At 40.5% G+C, this 24046-nt stretch overlaps 1 protein-coding gene across 1 annotated transcript in view; it reads left to right on the top strand.

The window, feature by feature from the left end:
- The window catches only part of ALDH1L1 (aldehyde dehydrogenase 1 family member L1), a 165806-nt gene that overhangs the window by 125105 nt on the left and 16655 nt on the right, over nucleotides 1-24046 (top strand). The window contains exons 18-21 of the mRNA XM_069206278.1: nucleotides 2441-2540; nucleotides 3767-3865; nucleotides 9856-10021; nucleotides 23854-23959. Coding sequence (XP_069062379.1) covers nucleotides 2441-2540; nucleotides 3767-3865; nucleotides 9856-10021; nucleotides 23854-23959 — 471 coding nt within the window. The remainder of the gene's footprint in view (nucleotides 1-2440; nucleotides 2541-3766; nucleotides 3866-9855; nucleotides 10022-23853; nucleotides 23960-24046) is intronic.

Raw genomic sequence — 24046 nt, 5'->3', positions numbered from 1 at the left:
TTAGAATGATGAAACACACTAAAAGCAAATGGTGACAAGAAAAGTGAACACAAGATAAGTCCCACCATACTGTCACTCTGCACAATTTATGCATTTCCTACCTAAGCTATGTTAGAGCACAGCATGATAAGCCCTAATCCGCCTTTTAGGATTCCCCACTGGAAAGACATCATCCCCCATATCTGAGTATGACAGTAGCAAAGAAGCCTGTTGTCTATAGAGACACCATCCCCAAGTAGGTCGGGGAAACAGTGGTCTCATCAAGCAGCTGTAACGAAGTCGATCTGCATGCAGTTGTGGTCATCTGGCTGGAACCTCCCTCTAATGTGCGTGGGACAGGGAAATATTTTTATAATAAAACAGCTGATGTTCTGAGAAAGAGAAAACGTCCCTACGTAAAACAGCGTGTGTTTCTGTGAGCGTCAGAGATGCCATGTACCACTTGTACTGACAATCCTATCTTGCTGCAGCCTTGAGGAAAGCACAGAGTGAAAGAATATCGTAGCACGAAAGAAAGCGACAACTAGATAAAGAAAAGAAAACATCACCACGAATGTGGCCAATTCTAAAATAATAAAAATGAAGCAGAATCAAATGTTACTACAGTAAAGGCCAAAAGCAGCAGTCCTAGTTGCTAAAATAACATGCCCAGAGACTTCACTAAAGTGGCTATACAATTGGACTGTCCTCTTGATGGGGGCAGAAGAGATTATCTTGCACCGTAGGTATCATATGAAATTCTCAGATTGTGGTTAGCTTTATTGTGTCATCTGCTTTGAATATTCGGTTAACATAAGCCATGTGCCCTCTCTAAACTTTCTTTCCCACAATGCATTTTCTAAGCGCAAATGGTAGCAGATGTGTTGTAGTGCCATATACTTTATAAATTAAATAACATGGAATGCTTAATTTGTAGATTGCATAGTGAATTACAATCCTTTGCAAGAGTGAGGTATTACAGAGTAAGAGTCCCCTGGTTTGTCTCTGACTAAAACGTATTTTAATCCCACACAAGTATGAGAATCTTTGTGGCAAAGTGTGACAGGCTGACATATTATGCCAGTCTTTTTCTTATAACATTTAATTTTATTCTTCCTCTCCTGTAAGTAGCATATTCACATAAAGCTTTATAAGCTTGCTTTAATGACCTCTTGCCAACCAACTTGCGACAACATACCTCCAACATACGTACTGAGCACAGTCTTAGAGATGAACCAGAGTACAAGGAGCAAAATATGTCATGAAAGAGTCTGGTCTGTGATGAAACCATCAATCCACTTGGATGGGAATCCCAGATAGCCCCAGCCCTACAGATGTGTGCTTTAAAAATTATAGTCAAATAACTTAATTGACTCTTTGACACATCAAGCCATGCGAGGACCTTCATAACATATCACAACACACCTCAGAATTCATCACTCAGAATCCATCACTGCACCATATCAGCCTCCAACAGACTGGATTGCACCATGCCACACCACATCCAGCAACATGTCACATCATAATCTAATTCAGTACACTAAACTTCTTTAGCTTGCATTCACTTCCAACCTTACATCAAAGTGCAAACTCCCGTATAGCACCTTTCACCAAGACACACCACAGCATTACACAACATTATACTCCACATTTTACCAGGTCAAATTGCACAACAATCCCATCTACTTAATGAGAACTTACCTCACAATACTCAATTATTCTAGAACCAAATCATTAGCATCTCATACCGCTTAACACTACAGAGTCCCAAAACAGCCCAGGCTTCAGTACACCATGCCATACCACTTCACAATACATTATGCCACATCACATCTCAATACATATACACATAATATGATGTGGTACATTCATACCACCTTACACTACACAGTAATGCAACACATAACTACTCCAAATAACAGAACACCACCCACAGCACGAGGATTAGACCACACCATTAAATAGCCCAACACACTATGTAACACCAAGTAAGACCGCTGTGCCCCTCCCTATCTGCTACCCTAACCTTCTTTTTGATTTTTACAACTAGTCTCTCCAAAGGTAGATTCTCAGTCATAACTGGAAATGTTCTTGAAGGAGCAGTATGTAAAATGAAGAGAAGAAAGATGTTATGTATTTTGTTAACATGATAGGCCATGGGAAATCACATTATCTGTTTTTTTCACTGAATTATGTTATAAGGAAATTATGCTGAAGGAAAACACAGTTTGGCCACCATTTCTTGGGAAGTATGAACCTCAGCACCTCTCGGATGTAGAAAGCTTTCTTGGCAGGCCACAACATTATTGAAATGTTTCATTACTGCCTCTTCAGAATCTTGGGATTTTCAGCCATTATATGGGAGAAGTGCATTGGAAACTGCATCATTTGTTCATGCAATAATTAAAATGAGCTTTTCCTAGATGAGTGTGTCTCATTTTAGTGTGTTTATCTTTTCCAGCTGCGCTGTGAGCAATGTGAAGAAAGTGTCCTTAGAACTGGGTGGTAAATCACCTCTTATCGTCTTCAAGGACTGCGATATGGACAAGGCTGTTCGTATGGTAATGCAGCAGACTAGCTAAATGCAACAAAGCAACTCAGGGGTGGCAGAGGTGCTTACTCTATGCAGTGATAGAAGGGTGTTTGCTTATTTCACATCTGAATAGTTGAGAGGTGTTTTAGAAACATTTCCATGCATACATTTTTGTAGAAGAAATGCATTTTCTTGAACAGTGCCTTTGTCGTTAAATATGAATTCACTGTTAATTAATTGGGCTGTGTAAAGGCTATGTTATACTACTTGATATAAGTATAGTGCTACCCTGCCATCGGGGTAGCCTTAATTTGCTATGAACTCTATTAAATGTGCTTTTCCAAATGGCTCTGTGGGTTTGTAGCATGCAAAACATAGGCCAGGGCTGCCTTGAGGACATCTGTGTTATGCCTAACAGACATGGCACTTACCTTCACGTTCATTTTGTACTTACACTCTGGTGAAACTAGCATAAAATGTTTGTCCCTTTCACTGCAACATAGTTTTTGCTTTAAATCCTCTTTCCCTTAAATTTGAAATTATTCTCAAGGTAATCTTAGAACCATCATAAGACACTGGTGCATGGGTAAGTTAGAATAATGATTTAACTTCCCATGTATTTTAAGAAAGCGCTAAACTGATCATTGTGGTCCTTACCCCTAAATCCAATAAAAGATGTAAGGATTTCTCTCCTAGTTGAATATTTACATAGGGTTCCACATTCTCAAAAGCTTCACCCTTTTCCACTTCATCTTCAGTAACCAATTCAACCATTCACTTATTTTTCACTGCCCTGAACCTGACACCCCAAGTGGGATGCTTCAAGTCATTGCTTCCATAAGATTTATGCTTCACCTAGTACTTCTATCGAGGGTGGTGGTAGCTTAAAGATTGTATCTTGCTGAAGGCAAAAAAAACTATGCAAAGTTTGCTTCAACTATAATAAAAACCAAACTCATAGTATATGTTCTTTTCCACGGTTGTGAAGTGGTTGATTCAGTGAACATAAATGAGCATTCATGAGAGCAAAACAGGGATGAAGGGTATGTTATAACTAATTAGCAGGCAAGTGTGTCCCTGAAGATTTGGCTTTCCATAACCAGTGTAGAAAGTTTACATTTCAAACTTCTTTTTAGATTAGATGTTTTTCAAGTTAAAAGTTAAAATTAAATGTCTCACTCTATTTGTCTAAATAATTTCTTCTGAAAGCTTTTTCGTTCCTTTCATCCATATCATGACTCTTTTTTCCTTTAGGGCATGAGTTCGGTGTTCTTCAATAAGGGTGAGAACTGCATTGCTGCTGGCCGTCTTTTCATCGAGGCATCCATCCATGATGATTTTGTCCAGAAAGTGGTAAGTACAAGATGAGATGTTGGTGATAGAAATATTAGGCGTATTAGATATGCACATTTCTTTTCATTAATAGTCCAACAGGAGGATTCCACGTTTGGGATGAGAATTTAGTTGTATTCCTAAAGCTGAGATTTCTTTCATTAGGAATGTGTTTGAGTGGGGCTTTGAAATGGTTAGGCTCACATCATTCCTTGCATCATAAGCTGTAGTGGTCTGCTGCACTAATAATGCACTGCTTGTTCAAGGGCAAGATAGCATGGGGTGAGAAGAGAAACCAACTGACTTGTAAGATGGACCTTCACATTGTTACCCGTGATCAGTTTTCTACTCAGACTTTGACCATTGGACCGATGTAAAAAGTTGTTTCTAATGGATACTTTTACCTGTAGATTCCTCACCATTTGAATATCCCCATGCAGACTTGATGTGGAAATTTAGCAACAGGCCTCCTGTGCTGGTGGGTGATGTGTGGTTATTGCCTAGACTTGGCATCACTGGAGCCATACAGTGCCACCCTGCTTTCCTCACATCAGTTACCTTTTTCTCATGGCCTTCAATGTGAATCGTGAGCTGCACTCCATAAGTACTACGAGGGATGTTTGTGGTGCTTGGGGCTTAACCATGACTCCAAGTTGCGCAAGTTGTGTGGTCTCATGCTTTCAAAAGCCATTGAGATGCAGGAGGCAAAGTTGTTTATGGCACTTGCACAATGAGCTCCGGGGTCTGGGCTGATCATGCTCCAGGTCTAGGTTGAAGTTGCGTTTATTGCCTGTGTCCAAATCATCTAAAGGCAAGAAGAAGGAGCACAATAAAAGTATCAGGAAAATCGACTCCATGCCTAGATGCTGTTCTCACTCCAGCGGTTTGTATCTTTGATGCTCCCCACCACTAGCGGAGTCTTCTTCTTGAACTGGGAATGGTGGGCATCACTTTGGCTGGCGAATCGACACTGACTCCAGCTCCGGCACATGCACCAGATCGGATGCTGGTTTCTAGCTCACACCTGGCCTCTTCCCAGTATAACTGGAGTTCCCGCTGACTGTTGTTGACTCATGCCGTTCCTTAGTTCTTTGCTGTTAATGAAGCCATAATGGCGCTCTTCCATGATGCTTCAGTTCCATCTGATGCATCTTTGGGCCCCACGGATCCAACAGCGCTTCTGACTGGAATATTGCCAAAGGGCACTTCCCAGACACAAGTCGACCAAAGATGTCTGCCTCAGGATACGGCTCCAGCCCCACCTGGGGCCAAAGTGGCACCTCTGACTCTGTCAGTAACCTCTCCACCAACACAACACTAATGCTGACACTGACAACAGTACCAACTCCACCTTCTGAATTCGTGCTTCTGGCTATGGCCAGTCTCATATGCTCCAGATTTTAAGCGCAAAGACTAATAGAGGAGGGCCAGGTACAGGGATGACATTCAGCATAGACCATTGCTCAAGAATCAGTACTGACGTAGGATAGGCTATACATCTTCAGATTGGACTCCAACCATATTCAGATGACACATACATTTCCATATAGAGACGATGACAGAAGCAAGGCAGCTAATTTGCTGCAGCTATTTTGCTCCAAAATGCAGATGGCGTCAACACCTCTCAGGAGATATAGATAGAATGCCCCTCTGGACTGTCATCTGCAGAGGGGGCTTTGTTTACTGCAGTAATCAGAAAGGCTACCGAGGTACTGCAATTGCTTCTTCCAGGAAAGAAAACAAAAACCATGTCAGATACCTTAATGAAAATCCTCCAACTTGTCTCGGTATCCTTTGGGCCTTGCTTTCTTTTCAACAAGGCACTTATGTAGCCCATCAAGGCGGCCTGGGACAATAGCGCTTCAACGCGAATGATGAATAAGCTGATTGCTAGCCATTATTAGCCCAAACCCAGGGACCCAGAGTTCTTGTCCACTCATTCTTCACAAGAAAGCTTTGTGTCCCAGGCTTACTCCTGGTACTTACTTGTTCGCAAGAAAGTCAGTGGTATACGTACAATCCGAGACCTAAAGGTATTGAATTTTTTTTCCATCACAGGGAAAAGTTCAAGATGCTATCCGTAGCTCGGGTGCTTCTGGTGCTGAATTTGTGGATGTTTCCTCCACCCCTTTTATTATGCCTCAGTGTGACCTTAGTTTGGTTCTAATATTCTTGATGTGGGCTCTATTGAACTTGTGCAAAGAGCCAGTTGCGTCTTTTGATGTCTAAGATAGTGTTATAACTACTAACAAGGGGTGGTAAAGGAGAACAAGCGCTCACCACAACTATCTTTCACAAGTACCTTAACGGTGCTTATACAAGGTACCTCCCCTACAAAACCTTGTGCATGGACAATCCTAAGATCTGTAATATGATTTAATTGTATAAGCAGTCGTGGACCCCTTGAGTGGGTTTCACGGACCCCCAGAGGACCCGCAGCACAGGTTAAGAAACACTTATCTAAGGGATCAAAGCTCATTCTGCCAAGGCTAAGCACCTTCTTTGGAATTGGCCAAAGGGTTGGCCATGGCAGAAATATGCTGTGCAGTGACCTGGGCTTCACGTCATACAATGGCCAAGCACTATTGCCTGGACTCGGAGGTGAGAAGGGATGGCCATTTCACATGGCTTTCTGCTGTGATCATTTTTTCAGACTCATTACATGGAAAATGGATATTAATTGCTATGGTATCTATTCAAAAGGTGAGGAATCTGCAGTTGTAAGTATCCATCAGAATAGAAAGTTACTTACCTTCTGCAACAATATTTCTGGTGGATACTCTATCTACCTGCAAATTCCTGACCAACATTGTCCACCAACATGTTCTGAGGGATGGTCTTACTCATCTCAGTAAACAGTGCTTAATTTGAGCCGATGGTTTCTGGTGCTCGGCACCAGCACTTAGGACCTTCTTTAGATTTCGGCAGATGGGTTACTGTGTCACAACAGTGACGGATATCCCGTCTGCCGAAATATAAATCCCATAGGGATAATGGGATTTATATTTCGGCATATGGGATATTCATTACCGTTGTGACGAGTAACTTGCCAGCCAAAATCTAAATCAGTCCTTCATTTTCAACACTGGTGCTTATGACTAACTACCACAGGGTGGTACTGTGTGTCTAATTTACTGATGGGCACAACAGTTGTTTATTAATTGAGTACATTAATATGACTGATACCTGCCCCGAAGCCATTATTATAGCTTTAGGGGCATGGGACAGTCTGAATTGTCACACTTGTTTGAGTGTGATAGTAGTAGTGTTAGATCGGGTATTGGCAGCACTGGCAAGGGCAGTGGGGTGGTATAGGCTGGAGTGGCTTCTTCACAAGAGCCCTGGCACATATGTTTTTTAAAATAAAATAAGCACTCATAATAGTAGGAAGCCTTCTTTTTATATGATATATTGAAGCGAGATATACTATGCAGAGTCCGGGGTTCCCTTTACTAGTGAACAGGACCCAGCCCTAGCAATCCCAAGGCACCCTTTTAGAGGGTAGTGTGGTCAAGCCCCATCAGGCTTATCAGAAAGGATTGTGAGACATCTGCAAATACGCACACAGCCAATAAATGAGACACACGACTCAAGAAGGAGATCCACAACAATTTGTAGAAATAACAAGTCTATTTATATATATGTTTTGGCACCAGAATCGTTACGATTAGGTAGGTACGTTTTTGCAAGGAGAATCTTTGCAAGCTTTGGAATGCCAATACTTTCTGCATTTATCAGAAGCGGCAATGTTATCTTATGACGAGAACAACAAGCACTGCGTTCAGGTTTGTGCGGTACGGCGTTCGGTGCCCAATGTTGCTTTGTTGAGATCTGTCTGAGTGAGAACATGCTGCTGGTGAGGACTGGGGATCCAGTCAGTAGGGACCAACAAGGGTGTTGCAGTTGCGAGATGTCCGGAGACGTCAGAGCACCTTGGGTCCACTTCTCCACAGACCAGGGGCAACAGGTGCAGAGGTGCTTTCAGGTGTCGGCTTTTTTATGGTCCGAACCACTCGTGGTTTAGGGAGCCTGTGTGCAGAGGTGGCAGGTGACATCTTGGGGGTCCACAGCAAGTAAGTCCACAGTAAGCTTCGTCTCTGGAGGGCTGGTGGACGAAGCTGGCACAGTTGGTCCACTTCCACTCGGGCTGCGAGGCACAGGTGCAGCGGTGCTTTGCATTGATAAATCCAACACTGGCATCAGTGAGGATTCATTAATACCAGATGTTTGATACCAAACATCCCTATTTTCAGTGAAACCATCATATAGCTGGGGAACTCTTACTGACCAGCGTCTAGCACATGTACTTGAAATGGCTTCCCTGCTCACTCGCCATGGCCAAGAATCGAAAAAGACATGTCAGGGGCGTACCTGCTCATGTGGATATGTCCTCACATGTAATATACTGCACTTTCCCTTATGGCTGTAAGGCTTGCAGTAGGGGTGACTTACATATATTTCATGCAGTGTTCAGGAACATGGCACACAGGCGATGTGCCATGCTGTGCTTTCACTTTTTGCTGCACCGAGTCACGCAGCCTGCAATGACAGTCTGCATGTGCTGGGTGAGGGGGCATAGTTTGTGCTGCCAACTAGGGGGCCCTCTTTCGTACCCGCGCCCTAGGTACCTGGGGTACCGTCTAATAGAGACTTACAGGGGGGGGCAAAGATATTGCCAATTGGGAACAATTGTACAGTTTTGGGGAAAGTCATCTGGCACCGGGGACCTGGTTAGCAGCAACCCAGGGTACTTTTGGTTAAAAGTGCATTTAATACCAGGCACAAAGTGAGGGGTGACCATGTCAAAAAGGGGCACTTTCCTACAGTAATAAGGTTCCAAGCGTGTCCTCTGTTAAATTAATGCTGACCTCGTCTCTGCTTCTAAAAGCTCTGAACTAGAGGACAAGTAAATGATGTGGTAGTGCTGAGCTGGCTCTTTATCGCACTAATAATATTACTAACATCATGTCTGGGCAGTAATCTATGTCAAGACGGATCTGCCGCTCCTACTGTCACAGGAGAGCTTTTGCAAAATGTTCAGACGCAAACTGGAACCTGCAGATATTCAGAAGACAAGAAATATGCAGTTAACTAGAGTATTCACTAGAAAGAGCAGTTCTGAATTCAAGCAAGTTTTCTCTTTGCTAGTTAGTTGGTGCTTATTTAGATTTTGCACTTGTCTGATTTTGTACATTTCAGTGCATCTATTTAATTCGGAAATGAGATAAAAGGTAGCACTAACAAGAGTAGAAACTCTGCAATTCCTTCATTTCCAGCTCCTTTTCATAATACACAATGTAACAGTGCTGCTGGACAAGATGCTGACTAAATGTTGTGGCTCTCCATTTTATTTGCACCTCAGAATAACATATTTTTGTGTTTGATTAAGAGGCTGATCAAAGGTTAGGCTGAACAAAATGTTGGTTTTAATATCTAAAGCTTAAAAGCTGGTAATCTCGCTACATAAAAGTAAAAACACACATTTGACAGTTTGGTGTACCTGTGTTTCCTGTATTTTTTTTTAAGAGGACACATTTGTGTAATTGTGATGAAAAATTATCATTAAACAAGCATTAGATTTTAGTTTGGAAAATTAGAGGTTCTGATGTAGTATGTGGTAATCTGAGTCTGGCCATTCTGATTGAAAAAGAAGCAGTGGCTGTTTCTATACTTCCTTGAAGAGTAATGTATTTGTCCAGTGGAAACATTTTGATTGAATTTGGTTGAAGATGTAGCTGAAGCTATATCGGGAGCCTTTTATCACCTAGAAGGGCCAGGATGGGTTTGCTGTATGCACAGTTTAACGGATGAAAGGTTTGTGTTTTCTGTACCGCCATACCCTTGCATCACATGGGTACCTTGGCAAAAAGAGTAGCAACGTTGTTAATACATTTGCATCTGTAACCCCTTCCAAGTCCAATGAAGCTACCTATGTTGTCAACTAGTTTGCATCCACTTTGTACACATAGTTATGTTTCAATGCATGAACATAACCAGACTACATCTGATAGGTAGAAGAAGTGAAGAAGATGAAGATTGGGGATCCCTTGGACCGGTCAACTGACCATGGACCTCAGAACCACAAGGCGCATCTCAACAAACTGGTTGAATATTGTGAAACTGGAGTAAAGGAGGGTGCAACACTGGTATGCGGTGGCAAACAAGTTTCTCGGCCGGGTACGTGGACAGGCATTTTTATTGTTTTTACATGAACTTCATAGATTATGTATTCACTTAGCTAAGCTCTCTTAAACATAAACTCTTCCTGAACGAATACAGATTTGATATTTTTTAATGCTTCCAGTTTTTGCTGATGCCACACTGCAGTAATTGTATATTTGCAAACACTAGGAATGTATGTTAAGTGTGACTGTCTGAAATCTAAAATGAGACTTTTTATAGTGGGTTCTATTCCCCTCTTCAGTGCAGTTTAATAGAGAACTTTGCTTACACTGAAGTCCGAGCCTATTGGTTGGCGGATTGAAAACTTCTCAATACAGTAACTTCAAGCAAAGACCATCAGTCATTGCAACACAGACAATAAAGGTTAAATACTTGTTGGGAGATCAGTAGGTGGATTGCTGACAGTGTTCTAGCATCTGCAGTGTCCTAATTAGTTACATTGTATAGTTTAATTGACTTTAGTTTAATTATTTAAGTGACAAAATACCCCCTTAAATTTGGACTCCAAAGGTCCACCAAACAACCACAACGCAAAATAATGAATAATCAAGCATAGTAAATTCAAAGGATGTAAAAGTGTGTGATAAAAAAATCATATCAGTTGATCGTATATCATTTAAAGTCCAATTTTAGTGCCTAAAAGTGTGACATTTTCCAATTGTGCCTGAGTGCAGTTGTTACCAATTTGGACCAAAACTTTGGGGGATTTGCCTGTAATGTGCTTTTTTTGTGCCTCAGGCCGACCAGTGTTTTCCCCTGCTTTTTCGTCCTGCACCCCTAAACAGTTTCTTTTTTAAATAGTCAGGATGATCATCTGCAGATTTCAAGACACAACATGAGGCTGTCCTTTAAACATTATCTTCAGCTGTGAGTTACCCAAGCTCCATTCTAGCACTGGATACTGTGACCAGAACCATGTTCTATATGAATATACAAAAAAGTGCATACTTAGTGAACTGTTGAGATATTTTGTTTATTCACTTTTCAACATAATAGTAAATACACGTGGAAAATATTACATTTCCAACCAAACCTGGGGAAAAGTATTTGGTTTATATATTCATTCAATAGTCCAATTCTTATCTAGCACCAATCTGTAATAATCATGGCCTGGTCAGATCTATCTTCTTTCTTTTTTATGAAATGAATGATCAACCAAAATGTCAACAAAAGCAGAGCCTAACATCAATCTCAGTGAACATGAGCCATAATTGTCCGTTTACTTGGGATGCTACCTTACCAATTGAAATCAGTCTCCAAGATTATACCAAGGACAACTAGAAAGAACAGCACATTAGACAGCAAGTATGGGGAACGGCTTAGAGACAGCAGTACACCAGGAAATATCCCAGTACCTCTGCATACACATTGCTAGAGACCCTTACAAATTCTTTGAGTTTAATTACAATGCCCTCTTACACAAAGTGAAAAGTCTGTTTGAAAGCTGGCATGTTTTCACAATGTCAATTGTTCGGTGCATACATTTAATTTAAACAATAATCTCTGTATTTTTTCTCCTTCTGAGTCAATGTGCCTTAAATATTAATATTTTCTTTTCTGGGATAAGTATAAGGGAATACTTTGGGTGATAAAGTGAGCTTTTTGTAATAAGGATGTATGAATTTGTTCTGATTCTTCTTGAATGTCAATAGAACAAATATGTCTCTTACGTTAGCCTCGAGACTATTTGATGGGGTAGATCCTCAATTTCAAAATACTTATTTTGCTTTTATCTGTTTTAGAGTTGCACAGAAGAAAGGCATTGAGTGGTTGTGATGCTCCTATAGTGCTCAGATGTCTAAGTTTTGAGGCTAATTAGAGAAGATTTCTAAGATGTTCAGGTTTCAGTACTCTGATTAGCCAGTCATAAACCCCGTTCAGTGAAGACTGTGAGCCATAACCACATAGATTAAAACGTGACGGATAAAATACTATTGTGTGGGTCCCATAGGTTCTACTTATTATGTACCTCACTGAAGGTGCTCTTTAGTGGCTGAAACAAGTCTGAAGTTTATTTTGTTCCTGTGTATGAGACATTTGGGCTGTACTTCTTTGTTGTATGGCTATGACTGACCTGCATATTGCTGGTCTGTCCATGTCAGTCTAAGGGAGTAAGAGGAAAAACAATGGAATGACGTGCTTGATAAATAATTGTGTTTTGATTAATTCATTCATTTCTGTCATGTTTTGTTTTTCCCACCAAAGGCACATTCGCAAGAGTGCAAGACACACTGCTCCTGTAAAGCACTCAGCTCTCATATCCTTTACCCCAAACAATGCTGTAATAGCCCACATAGGTTAGTGAAGGGACTATTACGAGAATCTTTGTTTTCCTTGGCCTCCATAGAACAGACAAAAGGGAAAAAAACTGGACACTGAATTACAAAGATCACACTGAAAAGGTAGGTGGAAGTAAACACCTACCTTGTTTTATGTTTTTTTTTAAAGTATTTTTATCAAGCATATACAAGCAGGTGCGACATTAAGGCATCAAAATTACAATTCAAAATCATGAAATATTCATAAAAATCAAAACAGTAGTACATCACTTTGTGCTGAGTTTTAGTACGCTTCTTATATAAAGTAATAATACTCTAATAATTCGTGGAAACTTGTTAATTTGTTGAACCTTAGATTAAGATTCAGTTCTGGATCAAACTGAGGATGAAGAAGTCTTTTCCCATACAGAATGATACTTCCATATGGCCCCATTTCTTTGTGCATACAGAAGTTATTTAGCTTGATCTGATCCAATTTTTTTCCCCAGAGATCATATGATGGAGGTTGGGGGGTCTTCCATTGTTACAAAATCAGAGATTTCGCAATGAGTGTTGCAATAAAAAAGTATTGCTTTGTGCATTTGGACAGCCCAGGATGATTAGATATGCCCAAAAGTGCTTCTATTGGTTCTGATGTTAATGTTACCTGGAGTTTCAAACTAATCGATTTGAAAATTTGGACCCAAAAGTTAGCGACAGCAGGACAGAGATAGCAGACATGGAGCCTATTCCCAACCTTGCAATGGCATCGGAAGCAGTTGCTTGAGATTGATGGCACCATCTTATTAAGTTGTGCGGGGTATAATAGAGCATCCACTTTGTGAAGAATGAAATTCTTTTGAAATTTGCACCTCTTAAAGCTTTGGAGGAATATCTATTGTAATGCTTCCAAGTCTGAGAATCCATCGCACAGGACGTAGCAGCTGCTATTTTGCTTAGTGCAGGAGGGAGAACTTTAGCTGACAATTCTTTTAGAAGGATTCTGTACCAGTTACCAACCCCTGTCTGTTTCTGAACCCACATAGCTTGTGTAATTCTGAAAGATAGTGATTCAACTGGATACTGGCCTACAGAAACTATTGATTGGATGAAGTGAAGTATTTGAAAATAAGAAAAGCTTACACGTGATAGGAATAGCTGGATTGATAATTTTAAATTGCGCCCATGTTATGACAACCTCAAATTTTACCAGTCGTTTAGAGCTTTGGTAGCGAGGGGAAGTCCAAATGCAACAGCTTCTTTTAAGGAGATAGTTGGATGGAACCGAATAAAATGATAGCTTTGTTGGGGTCCTGCAGCACTGGACTAAAAAAGATTTGGGATCTTATATCTGGTACATTTCAGGAACCATTCATTTTAAGAAAATGAGATAAATGAATATTGTTTTCAATAAGCATGTTTCACATAGAAATTCGAGTCAACATGGTATGTAGAGACAGTACTTACAATACAATCTCTGTAGGTCGCCTCGTAATATTTTTCAAGATGGGGTAAAACTAGGCCCCCGTCCTCTAAAGTCAGCTGAACTGTCTCCAACCGAGTACGAGATTTTTTATTTGACCAAATAAATTCCCGTACCATTACATTAAAATCCTTGAAAAAATGTTGTGGAGCCTTGATCATAACGTTGGAAAATATAAACAAGAATAAAGGTAGTATCATCATTTTGATCAAGGCAACACAACTAATTATTGTAAAAGGTGAATTCTGCCATTTAAGCATAAGAGCCTGTGCTTTATGGAGATAGTTCATCGAGTAGAGGTCGGACATGTTTGAGTGACATAGATGCCTAGATATCCGATAGGATGGGGTGTCCGGTAGTTAATTTGCATCTTGACTGGTAAAACAGAATCTTGACCATTGAAGAGCAATGCCTCTGATTTGGATGTATTAATCCGATAGAGTCCCAGGTTGGAGAGCGCTTGTATTTTACTAAAGTCCTTCTCGATATTCTGCGAGTCAGCCGCAAGATACAAAATTGCATCATCTGCGAAGAGTTTGAGCTTGGGCGCACCCGGCATCAGAGGTTTTATAGAATTATGCTGCCTCAGGGAAGAAGCCAATGGTTCAATAAAAAGAGCAAAAAGGACCGGAAACAATGGGCATCCCTGCTGGGTCCCACACCATATTGAAACCTTACCGACTACTTGTGAATTGACTAGCATGTTCGCTTCTGCCCCTTGATAAAGGTTAGAGAAAAGTTGCATTATTTCGGAAATTTAAATGTTCGGAGGATCGCAAAAAGGAGCTCCCATTGTACAAGGTCAAAAGCTTTTTCTGCATCGAGCATCATTATAGCTGCTTTGATTTTATTTGTAGAATAATAATCGATTGCCTGGACCAGAAAATTTGTGTTAGTGGAAATAAATCTTCCCGGGAGAAACCCACACTGGTCATGATGAATAAGACCCTGGGCTAGGGGTGTAATACAAGCTGCCCACATTTTCATAAGAATCTTATAATCATTGTTAAGAAGAATAATAGGGTGATAAAAATTGGGTTTTCGCTAGGCTTGTCTTTCTTAAGGAAGCTGACAATGGTCGCCCGGGTAAATGAACTGGGTATTTCTTCTGCTTTAAGTATCGCATTAAAGAGCACAGCAAGGGTTGCTGCAATCTGCTCAGACAAACATTTGTACAACTCTGCTGGAAGGCCATCTTCCCCTGCCGCTTTGCCATTTGGAGAGTTTCTAATGGCTTCTACTACCTCTTGTTTAGTGATTGGCTGCAGCAGTGCAGATTGGAGCGCTTGGTCAGGACTCGGTAGGGAAACTGATGCAAGAAATTTGTTAATGAGCTCATCGCATGTAGCTGACTTGGCAGTATAGATATTTGTATAGTGTGTTAAAAACACCTCCCTGTCTCCTTGGTCTGGTCCACAATATGCCCCTGGGACTCGTCAAAAATGGTTTTGATGAAAGAATATTCTGACGTTTTTTAATATAGTGCCCCAAAAATGTACCTACATGCTCGCTCTCGTCGTAGTATTGCTGAAAGCATGTTTTATGATTAACAATCTCTTGCTGTAAGAAAAAATTCATCAATTGGGTTTTAGCATCATGGAGGCGAGTCTATGACTTATGATCGCTGAGTAGCTGGTGCAAACGTGTGGTAAGATTGTGTTCCTGCTGAAGGCTGTTAACTTTTTCCTTCTTGGTTTTTCTAAGAAAGGTGTTAAAAGCTATGGCTTCCCCTCTAACATGTGCTTTACATGACTCCCAGATAGCGAAGATAGAGGCAGTTGCTTCATTCCTAGCTAAAAGTACGGTAACTGATACTTTAAGAGAAGAGATCCAGCCTTCAATAGTTAATAAAGATTTATCTAACGACCATCTGGGTCTTTCTCAATGCTGATAAGAGGAAGATAGCAGAAGCAATGGAACAGAATGATCCGAGAAGGGGTTAGACATTATGTCCCAAGCATGAGATACTAAGAAAAAGTCGATCCTTGATGCCAAACCTTTTAGAAAAACAACTATAACATTGATCTTGTGGATGGTCCTACCTTGTTGATGTTATGTTACCTTAACAGCTGCTATCAAGCACACTTAAACCTTGAATATATTCTTGTTGCTAGAAAAGGAGTGTTACATCAAGTAGGCATCTAGTTAGGCTAGACAGTGTGAGAAAAGTCAAGTTTGATTAGTTCTCAGAAAGAAGCAGAATAGGCATCTGATGGAGCCATAACTGTGAAGCAAAGACATCTCATTTGTTGGTGCCAGAAGTGGGGCATCATTGGTCCTGATCTTCAAAATGTACAAAAGGTACCACAATAAGCAGAAATTGATTAATTAAAGGCTTTGTGAGCGTTGCCATATATATAATAGGATATTGAACAGCATTTTAAAGGAGATCCTGGCCTCAGAGTTTTAGCAGTTTGGAGAAGGGTAGCAGCACAACGGATCCAGGGCCCGAGAGTCTTCCTGGGAGCTGTGCTTTTAATCGAGCAAAGCTATTTAAACAAGAACTCAGGCACCCCTTGACAACAGTAAATGACTAAGGCTCTGAGGCTTGTTGAGAACATTCTTGGGACTTTTTGTCATTAGGTAAGTTATCTGCTCTGGCCAAAATGAATATCCTTCAGTGTCTGAAAGATGTTGCAAAGTTACACAGTAATGAATAGTTCTCTGTGTGCTTGTGGCTCTGAGTCTAGAGAAAAGAGTTACACCACACATATGCCTGTATAAGGCTGTAGCTTCAGGTATCTTGTTGACTTAAGCAAAGGTGTTAGCAGCTGATACAGATTGGAAATTAAAGCAAAAATGTTTTCGCAAGGTTGTATTTGCACCCTTGGCACCTTCTCATGAAATGATGTACTCTTAGGCAGTAAATTCCCAAGAATTGGTCTTCAAAAACAAAAGAAGCTGTCTAACCTGAGGTAACCGGCATCCCACACTGAGACAGCTGTATGATCAACAAGCCATAGTACAATAGCAGTGAATAGTTTTGGTTTCTCTGTATGTTACTTTAATTCAGTTCCATAATATTAAAATTTTTGTTGCATGTCAAACATATGGACATTAGAAAAAAACTGTAACCCTTCCAAATGACTAAAGTTACACATTTAAAATTTGATCAATCCATTTACAGTATTAAGATATTTTCCTATTAATAACAAAATGCATAATGCCATAATTACGCATATAGTCAAGATAGCCCTTCTCAATTCTTTCTTGTTCTTCTCCGATAGTCAAAAATATTAAAATACAACTATAAAAACTTATTAAGGCTCCAGAGAACGTCTAAAAATAATGTGATCAGCTTCCCATTCTGCCATTTTGCCCATTGACCAAGAACCTTTTGCTAGGTGGTAGCAATGATTCGGGAGCTTATAATCACGCAATCTTACTGCTATCTGCCAATAAGAGTTTAAAAGAAGAGATCAGGTTGGAAACTGGTAGGAGAGGAAGGCCAAAAGACATTGTAGGAACATTTCTTTTCTTCTATTGTTTCACAGTGTCACACACTATTCCTCCTCCCTGAGCTGGATGGACGGCGATGGCCTTTGTTAATTGACCCTGCCTCTACTTTTGAAAATGTAGTGCTGTGCTATTTTCCTGAAACACTGACCCTTCACCATATTTTCAAGGTTCCGGACCAAATGATGCTGCACCTGGCTCCTGAAGAGAACAATAGCCACTTGATAGATACCGACTATATAACTTAAAATGATGGAATCTATGCAGTTGTAACTCCATGGGGCATGAGTCATAAGGGTGTATTGGCAATTGACTGGATGATCAATTATCTGTAAAGCATAACCAACTTAAGCCATAATGGAAATGAAGGTGTTGCTGTAAAATGCTGGATACTTGATAACTAAAAGTTATGACCACATAAGTGAAAGGTTTGAGAAACTCAGACCTACCGACCGTTTGGAAACACAATTCCAACAATTGTGTCTCTTAGATTAGTCTGGAGACTTCAACAGTAGAGATCCTCAATTTCAAAAGACTTGTTTTGCTTTTATGTATTTTAGTGTCTCCCTCCCTGATACATACATAAAAGAAGACAAAAATGTAGTCAGTCACTCCTTTCCAGGGGAACAGAGGTCTTGAAAAAATGATTTAAATATCCCTGTTTAGGAAACTTGTGGCACTGAACCAAAGAATTTATACTTTTATTCATTGCCTTAAGCTTGACTTTATCCCAAATGTATACATCTTGTGTGTAGCATTGATGAGAGATGATTTAAAAAAAGGCCTATCCTCTTGAATTATGGTCAATGTGATTGAAAAGGTTTTCACACCTTTGTGAAAGAGAATGAGGCCCTTCAAAAAAATGTTGTATTGGAGTGGAAGTGCTTTTAGGATATGTGTAGTGTATCTGAAAATTCTTGGAAGGGGATGTCATTCTTCTCACATGCATACCCAGTGTGAATGAACTTATTTTGGGGATACTTACTGCAGCTGTCATTGTAAGGTATAAATTAGCCTAAAGCCGGTGAGTTTCATATGGGTCAGTGATACAAGGAAGAAGGGAAACCACATTTTAATGGCTATTGTTGATCCATTTTAGGTCTGCGGGATGCTAGTGACTAGGTTTTTGGTTGACAGATGAAGTGGGAATTTGTATATACCTGTTTCTACTCTATAATTGCTGTGACATCTTTGTCTTTTTCTTTAAGAAACCACAGTGTATTCTAACCAGTCTAATATAGATTTAAATGCTTTGGGTTTCTTGGTTACCTGTTCTCTTTTAGTTGATCTCCTAAAGTATTTAGACGGTCATAACGAGTTTGGCGGTCGGAAACATCTGACCACCAAACTCCCCGACAAGGAGACCGCCACAGTGCTGGCGGTCTCCCCACTGGGCTGATGGGAGGGAACCAAGGGTACCGTCCATCAGCCCGGTGGGAAAGGTGTAGCAGCATTGTTCCCGGCTCATAATTGAGCTGGCAGCAGTTCTGCCACATGCAGGGTGCACCAGCACCCTTGAAATGCGCACTGTCTGCAGAGGCACTGGCATGATCAGTGCAGGGCCCCTCCTGTGGCCCACTGCGCTTGTTCTCTGCCAGCCTTTTCATGCGGTCAGACCACCTTGAAAAGGCTTGCGGAGAACAAAGTTGTAATCAGCATGGCGGCGCTGACTTCAGCTCTGCCCTGGCTGATCACAACCAAGACCTCCGTCATTCCATTGGGATCAGATAACCTAGCGGAGACGGCATCACCAGACTCATAATCAGGCCCTAACTTTGGATTATAGGGTTATGTGAGTGCCATTGCTGATAAAGGGCATAATCTGCAGTGTATTTATTTAACCTGTCCTTGAGCAAACTAGCTCCATTTGTCATTTTTAAAGCTTAACCAGATGGAGTTCTTTAATTTGTGGAGGGCTGCTAGATCGATAAGGAGGCGGCAAATGTCCTGAAACGGATACACTGCGATGCAGAATAGTGGTATTAGTATGTATGTGAAAGCCTGTGCCCGGGTATGCTGGAAGTCAGTGCAGTGACATAACATGCTTATTAAATGAACTTGTTCGAGAGTGCCAAATTCTGGGCAATGCAGTAAGTTATAATATTTTGAGATAAGTTGGCATTTCTTATGTACATTTCTGGGAACTGTTTGGTCGAGGACTTTCTGTTTCATTGTGCATGGAGCACCTTTCTTGAGTTACGTTTTTGATGAAGTGTTATGAACTAATATATAACAATATATACTTGATATAACTAATTGTTGTGTGTTTTGACTTCTCCCTAAATTTAATTGATGTACATGTGGGAGGAGTGTGCAAACCTCCCATTTAAGTAGAAAAGACATTATGAACGATTTCCAACCGAACCACAGGTGATTTTCTAGTGCAGTAACCCAGGTGCTGAGGAACACAGGGTAACCTCATTGGATATCACGTGGTTGAGAAATACAGCACTCATGTATGCGCTATTCTGATATTAATATTACCTCCTCAGTCCAGTTCAGGGTTTGTAGGCAAGAATACTGATGACAAGCCCAAAAAGATTAGGATAACTGAGCAACTGTTAGCTGTCTTTGCAAGAGGCCACTCTTTGCTTAAAGGCAGCTTTTCTTTCTGGCAGTCTGAACAGAAGTCTTAGTTTAGTTTTGGTCTGCTTTTTATGATCTGGATTGATGACGCCTCTGTCGCGAGACAAGTATGTGAGAATAACCAGGAGAAGGGCTTTAGCTCTGCCCCCATGTTGGAAACCAGGGGTACATGTTTTGATTGGACACAAGTTGTGTGCTCCACAAAAGTGCTTGCCTCCACAGAGGTGTGATCTTTTTATTTATCCAGCCACTTGAGGCGGAACTTTAAGGGGCACACACATGACATTGTAATGCTATTAAAGTGTCTTAGGCGCCTAATACATTTATTAGCAAAACATGTTATAATATTAAGATTGACATTAGTAAGATCGTTTTGTTGGGTCCTAGAAGCGAAAATTTTCTTTAGTTAGATTCTACCTCTTATGATTGCTATTTGTTAGAGATGATTTCCGAAACACTTGACATAGAACAAAATGTATAAATCTTGTAATCAACCATAAAAGGTTTTTCAGCTTTGAAGACTCTTAGGTCATTATTATGAGTTCCCCAGAGTGATATCCTTATGAGAGAGGTGATTGGAAGTGATCCTTGTGAGAGAGTTGATTGGAGGTCAATGGATTATTTTCTGTTGCTTCATGAAAGAAAGAAAAGGGGGCTAAGCCCATTTGGATCTCGGACACCAAGCAAAACTGCTGTAGGAATGATCAAAGTAGGGGGCACAGGCTCATTTGCTCACACTGTAAAATAGTAAAATTGCATTAATGCTTAGTTAACAATATTTGCCATTCAATGAAGTTCATGAGATTTGTTGGTTTGAGGCTTCACCATCAATTCACGGAATTTCCCTTTATACTCGATAGTGTGTTTGTAACAACTTCATGTTAGTTGTCCATGCGAGAAAAGACTGCAATCCATGTTTTTCCTCTTCCATGATGATCCAATGTCCAACTTGAGAAAAACATTAGCAATGATAGGCAGCCAGCATTTCTTGGCATTGAACTTGTAGGTCTTCTCCATCAATATACCTATTGCCTCATTAATGCTAAGATTGCAGTGTACCTTGGAGGAAAAGGGTCTCAACGTAGGTGCAGGATCGACAAATAGAAGCCAGATTTTCATGAAGTCCAAGCAAGATAAATTACAATTAATCCAAATGGCAAAAATGTACATAATTGTAATTCTGAAAATCTGCCATGAATGTGGCTGTGCTGGATTCACTTTAGTTGTAGTGATTGTGCGCACCTCCATTCAAGTTGTTCAAAGCTAGATAAGGGACAGTTCTAATTACTTTATTTAATTGCACCTTTAATAAGAGTGTTAGACCTGTCGGTATGAGGGTGCTTTACATCAACAACATTGGTTGAAAACATTTGGATTACATCGAGATTGTGGAGGTAGAACCAAAAACTGTGAGAAAGCATAGATTTGATCTGAGCTAGACCTTAAAGTACGAGTCCCTAGAACTAATATGAGATTTGGCCTAGGAGTTGTCTGAAAAGGTGAGCCTTGGGCTGCTTACGGAAGGCTGAGAGTGGGGTCAGTGCTATGAAGTTGAGAGGCAGTGAGTTCTAGTCTGCCATGGCCGCCCTGTAGAGCGACTGTGTCAGTGTGGTAGTGGTGTGAACTTTAGAGGTTCAAGAAGGTTTTCTGACTTCTAAGGCCCCTTACTCCACCAGAGATTTTGAGCAAGCCTGCTAAGTAGGGCGGAAGATTAATTAAAACCACATAGGAGATCTGACAGTCTTTGTTGACTCATGGTTTGAGTTGGAGGTTATTCAGCTCATTGTTATTCTGTAGCTCACAGGGAATTCTGTTGCTCTGCATTCTTCCTGATACAAAGCACAATATCATAATGTGCTGTTGTTAGAATTGGCAGGATTCTGCAAAGTCGGTCCTGGAGAGCTGGGTCCATGCCAGATTTTTTGCATATCCACATTTAGAAAAACATCTTTTTTCTAAATGTGGCATAGACCACCAACAGCGCATGCTATATCGGCAAGCAGTGCCCATATGCTGCCAGTTCTGCAAGGCTATGTGCCATCCATAATGAGCTATGCAGAATCATGCGCTGCAACTCATCTCTTTAAGGTGGATTATAATCATCATGACTCCCCAAGATTTCTTCCTCAAGACTATTAGGTGTGGGCACACCAGCTGCAGCTCAAGAAGGTTCATAGCAGTGGATTTTATTTGCCTCTGGTGAGAACAACTACTCCAAGTCTGGTAGACAGACCATCTTTATTATGTGTTTCCTCTGTTACTTCCAAGAGCAAAATGGAAGGGGTCATCAGAGTCAGTAGGACCACAGTCCTCATTATAGGCTTTGTAAATAAATAATCCCACAACGAATATGAAAAGTGCTGCATTGTGGGCAACTTTGCATATTGATACAAATTGAATCTAGGGCACAGGTCAGGTTTATCCTCGCACAAAGCTTTTTGTAAGGATCTGTGCAGTATTTCACTACCGAAAATGGCATTGCAATGAGAGTGTATTTAAGAATTCACAACTGTATCACCAAGTAGTGTAGGGCACTATTTTCAAACTATTTCCCTGTAATTGGGATCTTCATACATTGTGGTGAACACTGACTTAGGCATTTTGTTTTCACTATTCTCCTCAAATGTCTTTGAGATCCCTGAAGGATATTGTGAATCAAAACTAAAGATAATGTTTCTGTACAATTTAGTAGGCCTCTTTGGACTGGTTTTGATGGGGTGTTAGTGCAGTTTTAGTATGTATAGTGCTAGAGTGGTTCATACCATACCTGTGATTAACACAACACAGGCCACTGCAAATAAATTGCTGGTTCCAAAGAAGTTCCATCTTCACACGGTAGACTGACAACCTCCACACACCACAAGATGTGGGGATCCATTGTGTTCTTATATTAGAGCATTCATGGGTTATCTTACGATGAAGATACATGGAAATCAAAATGGGCACATTTCACGAACGGTTATGAGTTTGCAAGCAAGAGATACAGGATTATGAAGAGATATTTTTACTTGTTTACATTTTGTGCTTTCTGAATCTAGTGTAGGTGTGACGTGTCAGTTAGAGATTCATGGAATCTGTTTATTCACAGAGCAGGTAGTATGGATAGTGGCAAGTGAAAGAGTGCCATCTTGTTCCTATCACATTCCTTTTGGAGTAGTACTCAAGAGTGTAGCCTAATTGTAATTCCCAGTCCAACCCCGTCCTGTCTTCCGAGACAGTCAGCATGAAGGGAATTTAGCTCTGTTTGTGCTTCATTGATTTACCTGTCTCTGGCAGCTGATTTAAGGGCATCACTTTTTTCACATAGGCCACCTAACCACCATCAGATATTACCAATGAATGGATTTTCAATCACTGTGATGCTTAATTTCACATGTTTTTTCTGGTGAAAAATAGTGTCCCACTATTAAACCATCCAGTTCTTTTGTTTTACAGAAACTGAGAACCAGAAATATGAATTAAGACATAGGGGGTTATTACAACTTTGGAGGAGGTGTTAATCCGTCCCAAAAGTGACGGATATACCACCAGCCGTATTACGAGTCCATTATATCCTATGGAACTCGTAATACGGCTGGTGGTATATCCGTCACATTTGGGACAGATTAACACCTCCTCCAAAGTTGTAATAACCCCCATAATGTATTTGTGGCTGAAAATACAGATCCGAGCCATCCACTGTGCAGCTAAAATAATGATCACATGCTCTGCTACTTTGAATGGATATTTACATTGCACATGTCAGTGTTTCTACCTGTATGCAAGAAAATACATGTATTTGTGTGGTACACTAATGCAAACACTAAGGTGGTATTTAATCAGGAAACTTGTTTGCGCTGTCAAAAAGCATTGCAATTATATGACAGTTAGTAATGAAACAAATAGATGGGTTGATGAAGTGGCCCCTTGTAACTGCCTATTATATTTTTATATCTCTTAGGTAAAACCTGAACTCTCATGGGATTTGAAGGATTTAAGTAATGAGAATGACTTTTAGTTTTTTTGTTCCTTTTAATTTCTATTTTTTTCTGCTTTACATTTAGGTTTCTTTTTTGAACCAACAATATTTACCAATGTGGAGGATCAGATGTACATCGCGAAGGAGGAATCCTTTGGGCCTGTGATGATTATTTCCAAATTTAGTGACGGGTAGGAGATCCTGACATGTACTGGTTGAATATATTAATAACATTACAGCCGTTTATGTATAAATTAACTGAAGAACAAGTTACTTAC

Source organism: Pleurodeles waltl, chromosome 9 (assembly GCF_031143425.1).
Source record: "Pleurodeles waltl isolate 20211129_DDA chromosome 9, aPleWal1.hap1.20221129, whole genome shotgun sequence".
Lineage (NCBI taxonomy): Eukaryota > Metazoa > Chordata > Amphibia > Caudata > Salamandridae > Pleurodeles > Pleurodeles waltl.
Note: the sequence above shows the minus strand (reverse complement) of the source record. Positions and strands in the feature narration are given on the sequence as shown.